Source organism: Oncorhynchus nerka, linkage group LG13 (genome assembly GCF_034236695.1).
Source record: "Oncorhynchus nerka isolate Pitt River linkage group LG13, Oner_Uvic_2.0, whole genome shotgun sequence".
NCBI classification, from domain to species: domain Eukaryota; kingdom Metazoa; phylum Chordata; class Actinopteri; order Salmoniformes; family Salmonidae; genus Oncorhynchus; species Oncorhynchus nerka.
In genome coordinates this window covers 72,386,559-72,403,226 of record NC_088408.1, presented here as the reverse complement: position 1 = coordinate 72,403,226, position 16,668 = coordinate 72,386,559, and the positions used below count along the sequence as shown (strand labels likewise).

The 16,668-nt window shown below is 43.7% G+C and overlaps 1 protein-coding gene across 2 annotated transcripts in view; it reads left to right on the top strand.

The window, feature by feature from the left end:
• The window catches only part of LOC115140053 (tetratricopeptide repeat protein 28), a 259,236-nt gene extending 253,064 nt beyond the window's left edge, over positions 1–6,172 (top strand). The window contains exons 21-24 of one of the 2 annotated variants that reach the window (XM_029678097.2): positions 1,660–1,683; positions 2,729–2,858; positions 3,544–3,651; positions 3,795–6,172. In XM_029678097.2, the coding sequence (XP_029533957.1) occupies positions 1,660–1,683; positions 2,729–2,858; positions 3,544–3,651; positions 3,795–5,410 (1,878 nt within the window). In that variant the 3' untranslated portion in view covers positions 5,411–6,172. The remainder of the gene's footprint in view (positions 1–1,659; positions 1,684–2,728; positions 2,859–3,543; positions 3,652–3,794) is intronic. The other variant, XM_029678098.2, reaches the window with a different exon arrangement.
• The last annotated feature ends 10,496 nt before the right edge of the window (positions 6,173–16,668 follow it).

The window sequence follows — 16,668 nt, the reverse complement described above, 5'->3', positions numbered from 1 at the left end:
TATAGGGCTATTATTATTGCTATTATTATTGCTATTATTATTGCTTGGATAACCTTATCTACTATTATGTCTAGATTTTTGTTTTTCATTCTTTATGAGGTATCACTGACTGAATTATCGCTGTGAATCATTGTAATGTTTGCCTATGTGTCAATTGTTTCCTTAAGGGATGGGTTGCCAACTGGAGATTTGACACTAAAATACAATTTCATTAATGAATTATTTAATTCAATCAATCATTCATTCATGAATTAATTCAACAAAGAGAGTCCCAAACCTCCTCTGCCAATAACAACTAGTTTTAAGTTTTCCCCTCCCCACTCAGATCACTCCAAGACAGTCCTAGCTTGCTTGAGAAATAAACTCCAGTGAGAGGAAACGTCCTCTCACTGTCAACTGCGTTGATTTTCAGCAAACTTAACGTGTAAATATTTGTATGAACATAAGAAGATTCAACAACTGAGACATAAACTGAACAAGTTCCACAGACATGTGACTAACAGAAATGGAATAATGTGTCCCTGAACAAAGGGGTCAAAATCAAAAGTAACAGTCAGTATCTGGTGTGGCCACCAGCTGCATTAAGTACTGCAGTGCATCTCCTCCTCATGGACTGCACCAGATTTGCCAGTTCTTGCTGTGAGATGTTACCCCACTCTTCCACCAATGCACCTGCAAGTTCCCGGACATTTCTGGGGGAAATAGCCCTAGCCCTCACCCTCCTATACAACAATTCCCAGGCGTGCTCAATTGGATTGAGATCCGGGCTCTTCGCTGGCCATGGCAGAACGCTGACATTACTGTCTTGCAGGGAATCACGCACAGAATGAGCAGTATGGCTGGTGGCATTGTCATGCTGGAGGGTCATGTCAGGATGACCCTGCAGGAAGGGTACCACATGAGGGAGGGGGATGTCTTCTCTGTAACGCACAGCGTTGAGATTTGCCTGCAATGACAACAAGTTCAGTCCAATGATGCTGTGACACACCGCCCCAGACCATGACGGACCCTCCACCTCCAAATCGATCCTGCTCCAGAGTACAGGCCTCGGTGTAACGCTCATTCCTTCGACGATAAACGCAAATCCGACCATCATCCCTGGTGAGACAAAACCGCGACTCGTCAGTGAAGAGCACTTTTTGCCAGTCCTGTCTGGTCCAGTAACGGTGGGTTTGTGCCCATAGGCGACGTTGTTGCCGGTGATGTCTGGTGAGGACCTGCCTTACAACAGGCCTACAAGCCCCCAGTCCAGCCTCTCTCAGCCTATTGTGGACTGTCTGAGCACTGATGGAGGGATTGTGCGTTCCTGGTGTAACTCGGGCAGTTGTTGTTGCCATCCATCCAGAAAGGGATTTGGGCTTTTGTTTCAACATTGGTGTTGACCATAACATTTGAAACATTCCAAGCATGTATGATACATGAGGTATTCCTGACATCACACCGCATAGGCAACTATGTATGGTGATTCAATGGTTTTGTGTAATATGTCTAATGTATGACACACTACCCAACAGTGGTGTTTTTCTGTTTCCCTGTGTGCCCTTTGTGTCCCCATTGGACCTGGTCTCCTCTGCTCTTTGTGAATGGCCTGTCATGTATGCATGCACTAAAAGCCTCTTCTCTCTCTCCTGCCCCTGTCTCTAAACTTGCGGTCTGAAGGCTGTTAAAAATATGGTGGGAATGGTAAGTGTGCCTCCCCTCCCCCTCTACACCTCATCCCACCCCTCTCCATTTCACTGCTGCTTTAAACCACCTAGCACAATCCTCTTGCATCATCTTTAACTGAGCAATAGATGCATGTGAAGCACGCTCTGTTCTTTAGCACTTACAGTATGTACTGTATGTCGTTTTCTTGTGGTGTGATTTTCATATAAGCCCTTGGGCTTCCAATCTCACCTTTAAATGTTTTTATCTGTATTGTTGTCTATCACTTATTTTCTTTGGTGCAAATAAATGAAACTTAAACGTGTCTCATGCAGTTCCAGTTACTGACCTCTACTAGCTCCAAGTTTATAGTGCTGTTTGGGCCAACATTCCACTGCTGGGCAGTGCAGCATTATGAGTGTTCTTGGGTTCACAACCCTGGTTCACTCAAGGTCAGGATGAAAGGATGAACATTCCACGTATAAACAAACAGAGCACGAACAGAGAAGAGAAAGGGAAGAGGGAATGTTATTAATCAAGTGGTGACATTACTTCAGGTCAGTTTGACAAAGGTTTCTCTGTTCCAGGCTGAATAATCCCTAAACAGTGAGGGTGAGTGTGGCCCGGGGTCACGTGTTCAAATCCCACAGAGGAGGAGGAGATGGTTCCCTCCTAATCTAAATCACCCTGTGCCACCCTCCACAGTAAAACTACTGTAGTTCTGATAGGCTGAAGAGCCAATCCCCTGGGAACTAACATCAACAGGGTCAAAGGGCAGAGGCAGAGTTACTAAACCTGCCAAAAATGAACATTCCTCTGCCACAACAGAGATGGGCATGGTGGAAGTCATTTTATGACACTGGTGTATGGAGGAAAACAGTTGACTTGAGCACAAGCATCACACATTTGTCAGTTTTGTTCTACTTCACTACTTAAAAAGTATATCCACTTGGTCTATCAGTAGCAATTGATCCCATCAACAACTCAGGTCCATAAAAGTTGGTATAGACCAGTTAAAGGTATATAGCTTCCTCCTTTACTCCTGTCTGACCTCCTGTATTTCTCTCCTCTTCTGTCCCTCCAGCTCCACCAGGTGCTGGTCCAGCTTCAGACAGGGGAGAAGGAGCAGGACTTCTCTCTGCTGCCCATCCAAGTGTCCATCAGTGTGCAGCTCTGGAGACTGCCAGGCTGCCATGAATTTCTGGCTGCACTAGGTGAGATACAGTATATCAATAAAATAATTATCCAAATGGATATAATTTCCTAATTTGTAAGTAGTAGGAGCAGCTGTATGTGTGCTGTATGTGTTCTAGGCAGGTACGTGTGCTGTATGTATGCTAGGCAGGTATGTGTGCTGTATGTAGGCTAGGCAGGTATGTGTGCTGTTTGTATGCTAGGCAGGTATGTGTGCTGTAGGTGTGCTAGGCAGGTACGTGTGCTGTATGTATGCTAGGCAGGTACGTGTGCTCTATGTATGCTAGGCAGGTATGTGTGCTGTATGTATTCTAGGCAGGTATGTGTGCTGTATGTATGCTAGGCAGGTATGTGTGCTGTATGTATTCTAGGCAGGTATGTGTGCTGTATGTATTCTAGGCAGGTATGTGTGCTGTATGTATGCTAGACAGGTATGTGTGCTGTATGTATGCTAGGCAGGTATGTGTGCTGCAGGTATGTGTGCTGTATGTATGCTGGGCAGGTTTGTGTGCTGTGTGTATGCTAGGCAGGTATGTGTGCTGTATGTGTTCTGTATGTATGTTAGACAGGTATGTGTGCTGTATGTGTGCTTGTCAGGTATGTGTGCTGTATGTGCTCTAGGCAGGTATGCTAGGCAGGTATGTGTGCTGTATGTGTGCTGTATGTGTGCTAGGCTTGTAGAGTAACTGTCATGTGTGTGTGCAGGATTTGACCTGTGTGAGGTGGGTCAGGAGGAGGTGGTACTGAAGACGGGCAAGCAAGCCAACCGCCGCACCATGCACTTTGCCCTCCAGTCCCTGCTGGCACTGTTTGGTATGTATTGTATTTGTAGATACACAGTGATTAATGATTATAGTTGACTGATACATAATACATTACTGTATACCATAACATGTTTACCCTTACAATTATTTCCCACTCTTCCCCCTCCCCCTGGCTCTCCCCCTCTCTCCCAGACTCCACAGAGCTGCCAAAGCGTCTCAGCCTGGACAGCTCGTCCTCCCTGGAGTCTCTGGCCTCGGCCCAGTTTGTCTCCAACCCCCTACCACTGGGCTACCCCAGCCTGCCCTTCTCCCCACCCTGCCTGGACAGTCTGGCCTCAGACGCCATCTCCGTCTACAGCCTGAGCTCCGTGGCCTCCACCATGAGCTTTGCCTCCAAATCAGAGTGTGACTTCCTGGGCCATCGACAGCGTGGTGGGGCCACAGCACACTTTTCTGCCCACAAGCACCCGCACATTCCCCGCAGTCGCTCCTCTCCTCACGGGGCGGCTGCAGCAGCAGCAGGTGTGGGCCGGGGAGATGACGAGGAGTATGAAGGCTTTTCCATAATCAGCAGTGAGCCTCTGGGAAGCCACTGTGACTCCCTGCCTCTACCTCCGGGTCACGGGCAGCGCCACCTCCACCGTGGGGGCAGGGGTGTTGTCAGTAGTTCCAGCTCGGGCACTGGTAGGGGTTACCAGGTGTCTGTGTCATCTCGAGGCAGTGTCAGCACCCCCACCTCCCCGGTCAAGACCAGCCTGGTTCCCAGCCCCAACCCTCCCCTCCAGAAGGTGCCAGGCAAGGTGAGCAGCTCAGACACAGGTGAGTCGGACCAGTCCAGCACTGAGACAGATAGCACCGTCAAGTCCCAGGAGGAGAAGACTGTCCCTCTGGACCCCCAGGAGCTGGCCCAGAAGATTCTGGAGGAGACCCAGAGCCACCTGCGGGCGGTGGGGAGTTTACAACAGGCTGGGGCTGAGGGGGCTGCAGCTGGAGCTTCCTCAGCCAGGAACTCTGCCTTCCGCTCCTCAGAGACCAGCGCCTTCAGCCGTCCCAGCAGCAGCGCCAGTGTCCGTGTCCAGTCCTCCCCACGACCCAAACCTCCCTCCCGCTCTTCCTCCCTGCAGAAGATCAGCTCTGGTTACAACAGCCCTGCAGCCTCGGAGACCTCTCTAAAGGATGGCAGTCACCCCTCCCCTACCCTGGACAGCCACGCCCAGTTCAAGCTCAAATACCCCAGCTCCCCCTATAGTGGTCACATCTCCCGCTCTCCCAGTAACGTGTCCCCCAGCTCTGGCCACCAGTCCCCGGCTTGTAGTGCCCCATCCCCAGCTCTCTCCTACTCCTCCACGGGCTCTGCCTGCTCCAGCCCTGCCGATGCCCCAGACCTGGACCGCCTCAGGAGGGGCGTCATCGATGAGAAGGTTGTGGCCATCCACAACCTGAAGACATTCTGGGCCAACACAGCGTCCCAGCAACAGCAGCAGCATCTGGGTCCAGTCCGGGCTCTCCGTGGCGCCCCAGGACCCTTGGTCTCTGCCAAGAGAGATGTGCTGAGCCTTCTGAACCTCTCCCCACGACACTGCTCCCCCAGCGACACCCAAGACAGCCTGGAGCTGCGGGAGCTGGGGCTGCAGTCGTTGGACAGGGGCAACAAGAACCCTTCCAATGGACACAACCCCAGAAAGATGGCCCCCTCGCCCTCTATTTCCACTAGCAGCAGCCCTGGTGCTCGCTCTATCAGACTACCTGCCGGCAATGGATACAAGTTTCTCTCCCCTGGCAGGTTTTTCCCATCCTCCAAATGCTGAGACACTTTAAATGTCCTCTTTCCTGTATTTTGCCTACCACTTGTTATCCTTTGTACTGGGGGAGTTGGGCACTTTCTGGAGGGTCACTATTGGTCCACCGAACTTGATTGACAATGAAAAGTACATAATCAGCCAATGAGAGTGATCCCTCAGAGGCTCATGAATGCTTAGAAAGTGTCTCGTCATTGTACCCATAACACTGTCAATGGCAATGAGAAATACTCAAAGACCTGATACTGTGTTTGTTTGTGTGTGTGTGTCAGGTAGACTTCAATGCCAATCGGTATTTCCTCCAAAAAATGTGCTATTTGTGTGGGCCAAGATGAAACCGCTCCAACTGGTCTCCTCCATTCTATTTTTGTTTCAATTTAATGATTATTGTTATTATTATTGTTTGTTATTAATATTAATATTATTATAATTATTATTGTTTTGTAAATTAAATCCATTGTTTCACAATCAGTATTAAGTGTTTTTATATTATAAAAAAAGTTAACAAAATTGTACCATGTAAAGATGGATAAATAAAAAAAATAAAAAATATTACATATTTTTTATTGAAATAGAAACTGGCATTTTGCCTGATTTCTTTGTGAATTGAGTGTCTGCTCCACAGCATGGATTCCCTTGCTATTCAATGTTAAGTACCATGTATGACTTTTTTGTCCATGATTTTGGAAATTAAACAAGGATGTGTCATGACAACCATCTCTGTCATTTATCAGTAAACCTGTTTCAATAAAAATCATGTTTGCTTTCTAATATTTTAGCCTTATTTTATTGCGTTGACGATTTAGCATGCTTATGAAAATGCTGTATCACTGCATTAATGACTTTGGAAAAATCTTGTGACCACAATACACAGATTACTGTGGGCAGTGCAATTACACATCAGAGTAGAAGTGCTCACCGAGATATTGTAAGATGAACACATTAATGGTAAGTTGCTTTGGATAAGAGTGTCTGCTAAATAACTAAAATGTTAGTGTCAAATTAGTGCTGATCTAGCATCAGGTCCTCCCTCTACATGTAATCTTAATAATTAAGCTCTAAAACTGATCCTAGATCAGCACTCGTACTCTGAGACGTTTTATGAATACAGGCCCTGTGCTCCAGTGACGTGTGGTGAGGTCGGTGGCTGGGTAGGCATGGGCTATTATCACAAATAAACCTTAATGAAGCCCAAGTTCACCATACAACAGATACAGTTGAAGTCGGAAGTTTACATACACTTAAGGTTGAAGTCATTAAAACTCGCTTTTCAACCATTCCACAAATTTCTTGTTAACAAACTAGTTTTGGCAAGTCGGTGCATGACACAAGTAATTTTTCCAACAATTGTTTACAGACAGATTACTTCACTTATAATTCACTGAATTACAATTCCAGTGGGTCATAAGTTTACATACACTAAGTTGACTGTGCCTTAGAAACAGCTTGCAAACTTCCATAAAATGATGTCATGGCTTTAGAAGCTTCTCATAGGCTAATTTAAATAATTTGAGTCAATTGGAGGTGTACCTGTGGATGTATTTCAAGGCCTACCTTCAAACTCTGTGTCTCTGCTTGAAAATCAAAAGAAATCAGCCAAGACCTCAAGAAAAAAATGGGAGACCTCCACAAGTCTAGTTCATCCTTGGGAGCAAGTTCAAATGCCATGTTCATCTGTACAAACAATAGTACGCAAGTATAAACACCATGGGACCACGCAGCCATCATGCCGCTCAGGATGGAGACGCGTTCTGACTCCTAGAGATGAGCGTACCTTGGTGCGAAAAGTGCAAATCAATCCCAGAACAACAGCAAAGGACCTTGTGAAGATGCTGGAGGAAACCGGTACAAAAGTATCTATATCCACAGTAAAACAAGTTCTATATAACCTGAAAGGCCGCTCAGCAAGGAAGACGCCACTGCTCAAAAACCGCCATAAAAAAGCCAGACAATGGTTTGCAACTGCACATGGGGACGAAGATCGTACTTTCTGGAGAAATGTCCTCTGATCTGATTAAACAAAAATATAACTGTTTGGCCATAATGACCATCGTTATGTTTGGAGGAAAAAGAGGGAGGCTTGCAAGCCGAAGAGCATCATCCCAAGTGTGGAGCAGGGGGGTGGCAGCATCATGTTGTGTGGGTGCTTTGTTGCAGGTGGGACTGGTGCACTTCACAAAATAGATTGCATCATGGGGTTGGGAAATTATGTGGATATATTGAAGAAACATCTCAAGACATCAGTCAGGAAGTTAAACTTGGTCGCAAATGGGTCTTCCAAATGGCAATGACCTCAAGCAATCTTTCAAAGTTGTGGCAAAATGGCTTAAGGACAATAAAGTCAAGGTATTGGAGTGGCCATCACAAAGCCCTGACCTCAATCCCATAGAAAATTTGTGAGCAGAACTGAAAAAGTGTGTGCGAGCATGGAGGCCTACAAACCTGACTCAGTTACACCAGCTCTGTCAGGAGGAATGGGCCAAAATTCACCCAACTTATTGTGGGAAGCTTGTGGAAGGCTACCTGAAACATTTGACTCAAGTTAAACAAATTATAAAGGCAATGCTACCAAATACTAAGTGAGTGTATGTAAACCTCTGACCCACTGGGAATGTGATGAAAGAAATAAAAGCTGACATTCTGACATTTCACATTCTTGAAATAAAGTGGTGATCCTAACTGACCTAAAACAGAGAATTTTTACTTGGATTAAATATCAGGAATTGTGAAAAACTGAGTTTAAATGTATTTGGCTAAGGTGTATGTAAACATCCGACTTCAAATGTAGCTCCAACAACCAGAGAGACAAAGACTATTAACCAAAGATTTTTTTTCTTTCAAATATTTTTATTGAACACACACAAGAATGGTGTATAGGTATAAAAGACAGGTATACAATTCTTATCTAAACATAAAGAGCAGACAGGAACAACAAGACCCAGAATTCTGGGTACAAAACAAATAATACAAAGCAGACATACAGAACCCCCCACTTATATCCCCCATATTCCCCCTATCCCCCAACTGCTCGGGTGGCGGGGCCAGCACATGCTGCCCAAAGGTAGATTAAAATATTACAAATGTTGATAATTTATTGTTCAGAATATATCTAATTATTTCTAAGTGTACAGTGTTTGCCAATTCACTGAGCCATAATTTGGTAGAGGGCGCTTCCCTCCTTTTTCAAAACAACAAGATTAGTTTATTTGCCGAAATGAGACTGTAAGAGATTAGTTGTTTTGGGGGGTTGGTTCATCTGTTTAGGGAATCAGACACTCCTTGAAGTTTCCAAAACTTCAGAGAGGATCCTAAAAATTCCACACCAATTACCATACAAGCTAGAGCATAGGGCAAAGCAGTGGAGTAGTGTACCCTGCACAGCCTGACATTTATCACACATAGGGGATGTATCAGGAAATATCCTATGCAGTTTAGTTTTGGAATAGTGTAATCTGTGTAATACCTTGAATTGTATGAGACGATGTCTGGGGTTAATGGAGCTATTGTGTATAAACTTCAAGCTCTCTTCCCAGTCTGCCACCAAAATGTCAGTGAAAAAATGTCAGTGAAAAGCGTCATATAGACGCAATATCAGTTTGTCTGAGGTGGTGCATATCTTTATGCATCCGTCAAACATGGAAGGTTTATCATTCCCAAATGTTGGGAGGTGTTTTCTAACGTAGTCTCTAATTTGTAGATATCTGAAAAAGTTACTTCTGGGAAGATTATACGTTTCCCTCAACAACTCAAAGGAAGTAAAGGTCCCTTCTATGTATAAATCCCCTATGGTACGTCCCCAACTCTCCCCATCGCTCAAAGGTGTTATCAAGGTTAGAAGGGGCAAAGGAGGGATTCCTGGCGACAGGGAGCATGAATGACATTGGTCTAAGCTCAACGTGGACTTTAATTTGCTTCCTGATTCGGACTGTGCTATGTATAATAGGACTGTTACAATAAAGTGACATCTCCAGATTGACAGGCGACAAAATCACAGCGCCAATAGAGAAGGGATGACACTCCTCACGCTCTATAGTAAGCCAGCTGGATGCCGGAAGTGCGTCATCCAGCTAAAACGTAACAACGCGGAGGTTAGCGGCCCAGTAATAAAATATTACATTTGGGAGAGACAATCCTCCTTCCATCTTGGATTTACAGAGGTGTTTTTTACCTATCCTGTGTGTTTTATAATCCCAGAGCAGTTGTGGGAAGAAGACCATTTTAATGGCATTAATTCTTCCGAGCAGAGAAATTGGGAGAGTTCTCCAAAATTGTATGTTTGCCTTGAGTTTTTGCATCAGAGAGGGGAAATTCCCTTTAAATAGTAAGGTGTATTGTTTGGTAACTACAATTCCTAGGTAGGTACATTTTTCTGAAGATGACTTAACTGGAGATGTTCTAGCCAGGAGGTGTTTTGCAACCGTATGGGCATTAATTCACTCTTGTTCTAATTTATTCTGTGTCAAGAGAAGGTACCAAATAAATGAATCACATCAAGAATAGCTGGAATACTAGCCTGGGGTTCTGTTACATAGAGGAGAATGCCATCTGCGTATAGGTAAATCTTATTTAGAGTATCTTTAGTATTATAGCCGTGTATTGCTGCATGAGATCTAATCGCCTGAGCTAGAGGTTCAATAATTAGGGCGAAGAGCATAGATAGCACACAACCCTGCCTTGTCCCTCTGTAAAGGTTCAATCAGGGCGACAATGATTGGTTAGTGAGTATTCTCGCACAGGGGTTACTATATAAAAGCTGGATCCAATTTATGAACCCATCTCCAATATTACATTTCTGTAGGACCTTGAATAGATAGGGCCACTCAACTTGGTCAAAGGCCTTTTCGGCGTCAAGAGATATAACGGCAAAATCCACGTTGGGTAACCTCTGAGAATACATAATGTTGAAGAGGCGCCTTAGATTGAAGAATGAGTTTCTGTTAGGGATACAGCCGGTCTGGTCCGAATGGACCAATTTGCCAATTAAAGTGCTAAGCTTGTTAGCCAGAGTTTGCTAAAATCTTTTGGTCTGTATTAAGGAGAGATATTGGTCTGTATGACCCTACCTCTTTCGAATCTTTACCCTTCTTATGTATAACTGTAATGAACGCTTCATCCAAAGTAGAAGGGAGAGCTCCATCCTCATTGGCCTGAACCAACATTTTGTGCAGGTAGTGAGAGAGCATGTTGCTGAATGTTTTATATAATTCACCAGGGTATCTATCCATCTGGGCCCGGGGTCTTGCCACTCTTTAGAGATTTAATTGTTTCTCAAATTTCTTCAAGAGATATTTCCTTATTCAGGAAGTTAGAATCTTCCTGGTTCGGGGCAGGAATGTATATAGAATCTCATAAATCTGACGGAATCTGTCATTGATGTTTTTGGGGGAAGAGAGTAATTCCCCAGATGCAGATTTAACTTTGTGAATCATTCGGTCACTCACATTTTTTTCGAAGTTGTCTGGCGAGTAATTTGCCGCCAACAAAGCGGAGGGATCTACGGGCGGAGGGGAGTCTACGTCCCGCACCGGAGTCGCCGCCGTGAAGGGATGCCCACCTGGACCCTCCCCTTTAGAGTCAGGTTTTGCGGCCGGAGTCCGCACCTTTGGGGGGGGGGGGGGGGGGGGTTACTGTCACGCCCTGGACATAGTGAGGTTTTTATGATCTTTTTTGGTTAGGCCAGGGTGTGACTAGGGTGGGCATTCTAGTTTCTTTATTTCTATGTTTGTGTGGTTCTCAATCAGAGGCAGCTGTCTATCATTGTCTCTGATTGGGGATCATATATAAGTTGTCCTTTTCCTTTGGGTTTTTTGGGTAGTTATTTTCTGATTAGTGTCTGCACCTGACAGAACTGTTCTGTTTTTTCATTTTGTTAAGAGTGTTTTTGAGTAATAAAGAATTACTCAATTATTATTATACTTACCACGCTGCGTTTTGGTTCATGCCTTCCGACGAGAGACGTTACAACCAGTCAAAAGTTTCGACACACCTACTCATTCAATGTTTTTTCTACATTGTAAAATAATAGTGAAGACATCAAAACTATGAAATAATATACATGGAATCATGTAGTAACCAAAAAAGTGTTAAACATGTCAAAATATATTTGAGATTTGAGATTCTTCAAGTATCCACCCTTTGCCTTGATAACAGCTTTGCACATGCTTGGCATTCTCTCAACCAGCTTCATGAGGTAGTCCTGTGGAATGCATTTCAATTAACAAGTCAGCCTTGTTAAAAGTTCATTTGTGGAATATCTTTCCTTCTTAATGCGTTTGAGCCAATAAGTTGTGTTGTGATAAGGTAGGGGGTGTATACAGAAGATAGCCCTATCTGGTAGAAGACCAAGTCATAGAACAGCTCAAATAAGCAAAGAGATAAAGGTCAGCTCAAATACTTTAAGACATGAAGGTCAGTCAATTCGGAACTTTTCAAGAACCTTGAATGTTTCTTCAAGTACAATCGCAAAAACCATCATGCGCTATGATGAAATAAGCTCAAATAAGTGGCTCACATGAGGACTGCCACAGGAAAGGAAGACCCAAAGTTACCATTAGAGTTAACTGCACCTCAGATTTCAGCCCAAATAAATGCTTCACAGAGTTCAAGTAACAGACACATCTCAACATCAACTGTTCAGAGGAGTCTGCGTGAATCAGGCCTTCATGGTCGAATTGCTGCAAAGAAACCATTACTAAAGGACACCAACAAGAAGAAGAGACTTGCTTGAGCCAAGAAACACAAGCAAAGGAAATTAGACCGGTGGAAATCTGTCCTTTGATCTGATGAGTCCAAATATAAGATTTTTGGTTCCAACCACGGTATCTTTGTGAAATTCAGAGTAGGTGAACGGATGATCTCTGCATGTGTTTGCCACCGTAAAACATAGAGGATGAGGTGTGATGGTGTGGGGGTGCTTTGCTGGTGACCCTGTCTGTGATGTATTTAGAATTCAAGGCACACTTGACCAGCATGGCTACCACAGCATTCTGCAGTGATACGCCATCCCATCTGATTTGCGCTTTGCGGGACTATCATTTGTTTTTCAACAGGACAATGACCCAAAACACACCTCTGTGTGCTATTTGGGGCTATTTGACCAAGAAGGAGAGTGATGGAGTGCTGCATCAGATGAACTGGCCTCCACAATAACTCGACCTCAACCCAATTGAGATGGTTTGGGATGAGTTGGACCGCAGAGTGAAGGAAAAGCAGCCAACAAGTGCTCAGCATAAGACTGTTGGAAAAGCATTGCAGGTGAAGCTGGTTGAGAGAATGCCAAGAGTGTGTAAAGCTGTCATCATGACAAAGGGTGGTTACTTTGAAGAATCTAACTTAAATATATAAAAAATGACTTATTTAACACTTTTTTGGTTACTACATGATTCCATATGTGTTATGTCATAGCTTTAATGTCTTCACTATTATTCTACAATGTAGAAAAACCCTTGAATGAGTTTGTGTGTCCAAACTTTTGAGTGGTACTGTAAACAGAGTTGAAGTCAGAAGTTTACATACACCTGAGCCAAATACATTTAAACTCAGTTTTTCACAATTCCTAACATTTAATTCAAGAAAAAATTCCCTGTCTTAGGTCAGTTAGGATCACCACTTTATTTTAAGAATGTGAAATGTCAGAATAATAGTAGAGAGAATGATTTTTTCAGCTTTTATTTCTTTCATCACATTCCCAATGGGTCAGAAGTTTACATACACTCAATTAGTATTTGGTAGCATTGCCTTTAAATTGTTTAACTCGGGTCAAACGTTTCAGGTAGCCTCCCACAAGCTTCCCACTGTCACGCCTTGGTCATTATATTTTGTGTTTTTGGTATATGTTTGGGTAAGCCAGGGTGTGACATGGGTTTATATGTTGTTTTCGTATTGGGGTTTGTATAGTTGGGATCGCGGCTGTTTAGGGGTGTGTCTAGTTTTGCTTGGCTGCCTGAGGCGGTTCTCAATCAGAGTCAGGTGCTTGTCGTTGTCTCTGATTGAGAACCGTATTTAGACAGCCTCAGTTTCGCTTTGTATTTTGTGGGTGTTTGTCCTGTCTCTGTGTTATAGTCACAAGATAGGCTGTAATTAGTTTCACGTTCCGTTTGTTGTTTTGCTTTGTATGTTAAGTTATTTCATGTACGTATTCTTTCATTAAAGTCATGAGTAACCTACACGCTGCATTTCGGTCCGACTCTCTTTCTACAAACGAAGAACGCCGTTACACCCACAATAAGTTGGGTGAATTTTGGCCCATTCCTCCTGACAGAGCTGGTGTAACTGAGTCAGGTTTGTAGGCCTCCTTGCTTGCACGCACTTTTTCAGTTCTGCTCACAAATTTTCTATGGGATTGAGGTCCGGGCTTTGTGATGGCCACTCCAATACCTTGACTTTGTTGTCCATAAGCCATTTTACCACAACTTTGGAAATATGCTTGGGGTCATTGTCCATTTGGAAGACCCATTTGTGACCAAGCTTTAACTTCCTGACTGATGTCTTGAGATGTTGCTTCAATATATCCACATAATTTCCCGTCCTCATGATGCCATCTATTTTGTGAAGTGCACCAGTCCCTCCTGCAGCAAAGCACCCCCACAACATGATGCTGCCATGCCCGTGCTTCACTGTTGGGATGGTGTTGTTTGGCTTGCAAGCCTCCCCCTTTTTCCTCCAAACATAATGATGGTCATTATGGCCAAACAGTTCTATTTTTGTTTCATCAGACCAGAGAACATTTCTCCAAAAGGTACAGTACAATCTTTGTCCCCATGTGCAGTTGCAAACCATTGTCTGGCTTTTTTATGGCGGTTTTGGAGCAGTGGCTTCTTCCTTGTTGAGCGGCCTTTCAGGTTATGTCGATATAGGACTCGTTTTACTGTGGATATAGATACCTTTGCACCTGTTTCCTCCAGCATCTTCACAAGGTCCTCTGCTGTTGTTCTGGGATTTTCGCACCAAAGTATGTTCATCTCTAGGAGACAGAACGCATCTCCTTCCTGAGCGGTATGACGGCTGCATGTGGTCCCACAGTGTTTATACTTGCGTACTACTGTTTGTACAGATGATTGTGGTACCTTCAGTTGTTTGGAAATTGCTCTCAAGGATGATCCAGACTTGTGGAGGTCTCACATTTTTTTTCTTGAGGTCTTGGCTGATTTCTTTTGATTTTCACATGATGTCAAGCAAATAGGCATTGAGTTTGAAGGTTGACCTTGAAAAAGATCCTCAGGTACACCTCGAATTGACTCAGATGTGAATTAGCCTATGAGAAGCTTCTAATGCCATGACATCATTGTTTGGAATTTTCCAAGCTGTTTAAAGGCACAGTCAACTTAGTGTATGTAATCTTCTGACCCACTGGAATTGTGATACAGTGAATTAAGTGAAATAATCTGTCTGTAAACAATTGTTGGAGAAATGACTTGAGTCATGCACAAAGTAGATGTCCTAACCGACTTGCCAAAACTATAGTTTGTTAACAAGACATTTGTGGAGTGGTTGAAAAACAAGTTTTAACGACTCCAACCTAAGTGCATGTAAACTTCTGACTTCAACTGTATATATATATAGTGGCTTCAGAAAGTATTCCTTCCACTTGACTTAATCCACAAGTGTTGTGTTACAACAAACTTCTAAAAAACTTTTTCTTTTTATCTCACCTATCTACACACAATTCACCATAATGACAAAATGAAACATATTTTAAGACATCTTTGCAAATATATTGAAAATGTATTAGAGAAATATATAATTTACATAGGTTTTCACAACCCTGAGTCAATACTTTGTAGAATCACCTTTGGCAACAATTACAGCTGTGAGTATTTCAGGGTACGTCTCTAAGAATTTGATGGGAAACCTTTTCCTATTACTCTTTTCAAAACTCTTCAAGCTCTGTCAAATTGGATGTTAATCATTGCTAGACAACCATTTTCAGGTCTTGCAATAGATTTTCAAGTAGATTTAAGTTAAATGTGTAACTCAGCCATTCAGGATCATTCTGTGTCTTCTTGGTAAGAAACTCCAGTGTAGATTTGGCCTTTGTGTTTTAGGTTGTTGTCCTGCTGAAAAGTGAATTCATCACCCAGTGTCTGTTGGAAAGCAATATGGAGAGTGGTACTCAGTAATGTGTTGTATTTGATTTGCCTCAAACATAAAACTTGTATTCAGGACAAAAAGTGAATTGCTTTGCCACATTTTTTGCAGTATTACTTTAGTGCCTTGTTGCAAACAGGATGGATGTTTAAGAATATTATTCTGTACAGGCTTCCTTCTATTCACACTGTCAATTAGGTTAGTATTGTGGAGTAACTACAATGTTGTTGATCCATCCTCAGTTTTCTCATTTCACTCTAACTGTATTAGTCACCATTAGCCTCCTGCTGAAATCCCTGAGCAATTTCTTTCCTCTCTCACAACTGCGTTAGGGAGGATGCCTGTATCTTTGTAGTGACTGGGTGTATTGATACACCATCCAAAGTGTAATTAATAACACCATGCTCAAAGGGATTTTAAATGTCTGCTTTTTTCCCCCACAGATGATGCAATCTCTATTGCACTCCACACTGCTCTCTCCCCCCTGGACAAGAGGAACACATTGACTATAGCTCAGCGTTCAAAGCCATAGTGCTCCAAGCTCATCACCAAGCTCAGGACCCTGGGACGGAACACCTCTCTCTGAAACTAGATCCTGGATCCCAGGTGATGAAGGTAGGCAGCAACACATCCACCACTGTTCACCCACGACTGTGTGGCTGCGCACAACTCCAAAACCATCATTAAGTTTGCTGACGACACGACTGGGGTTGGCCTGATCACCCACGACAATGAGACAGCTATAGGGAGGAAGTCAGTGACCTGGCAGTGTGTTGGCAGGATAACAACCTATCCCTCAACGTCAACAAGACAAAGGAACTGATTGTAGACTACATAAAATGGACATCGACAGGGCTGTAGTGGAGAGCTTCAGGTTTCTCGGTGTCCACAAACACAGTCTTGAAGAAGGCACGACAATGCCTCTTCCCCATCAGGAGGCTGAAAATATTTGCCATAGGCCCTTCTGCTGAGAGCATCTTTTTAGCCATTATTTTACCAGGTAAGTTGATTGAGAACACATTCTCATTTACAGCAACAACCTGGGGAACAGTTACAGGAGGGTGATGAATGAGCCAATCATAAACTGAGGATTATTAGGTGACCATGATGGTTTGAGGGCCAGATTGGGAATTTAGCCAGGACCCCAGGGTTAACAGCCCCACTCTTACAATAAGTGCCAT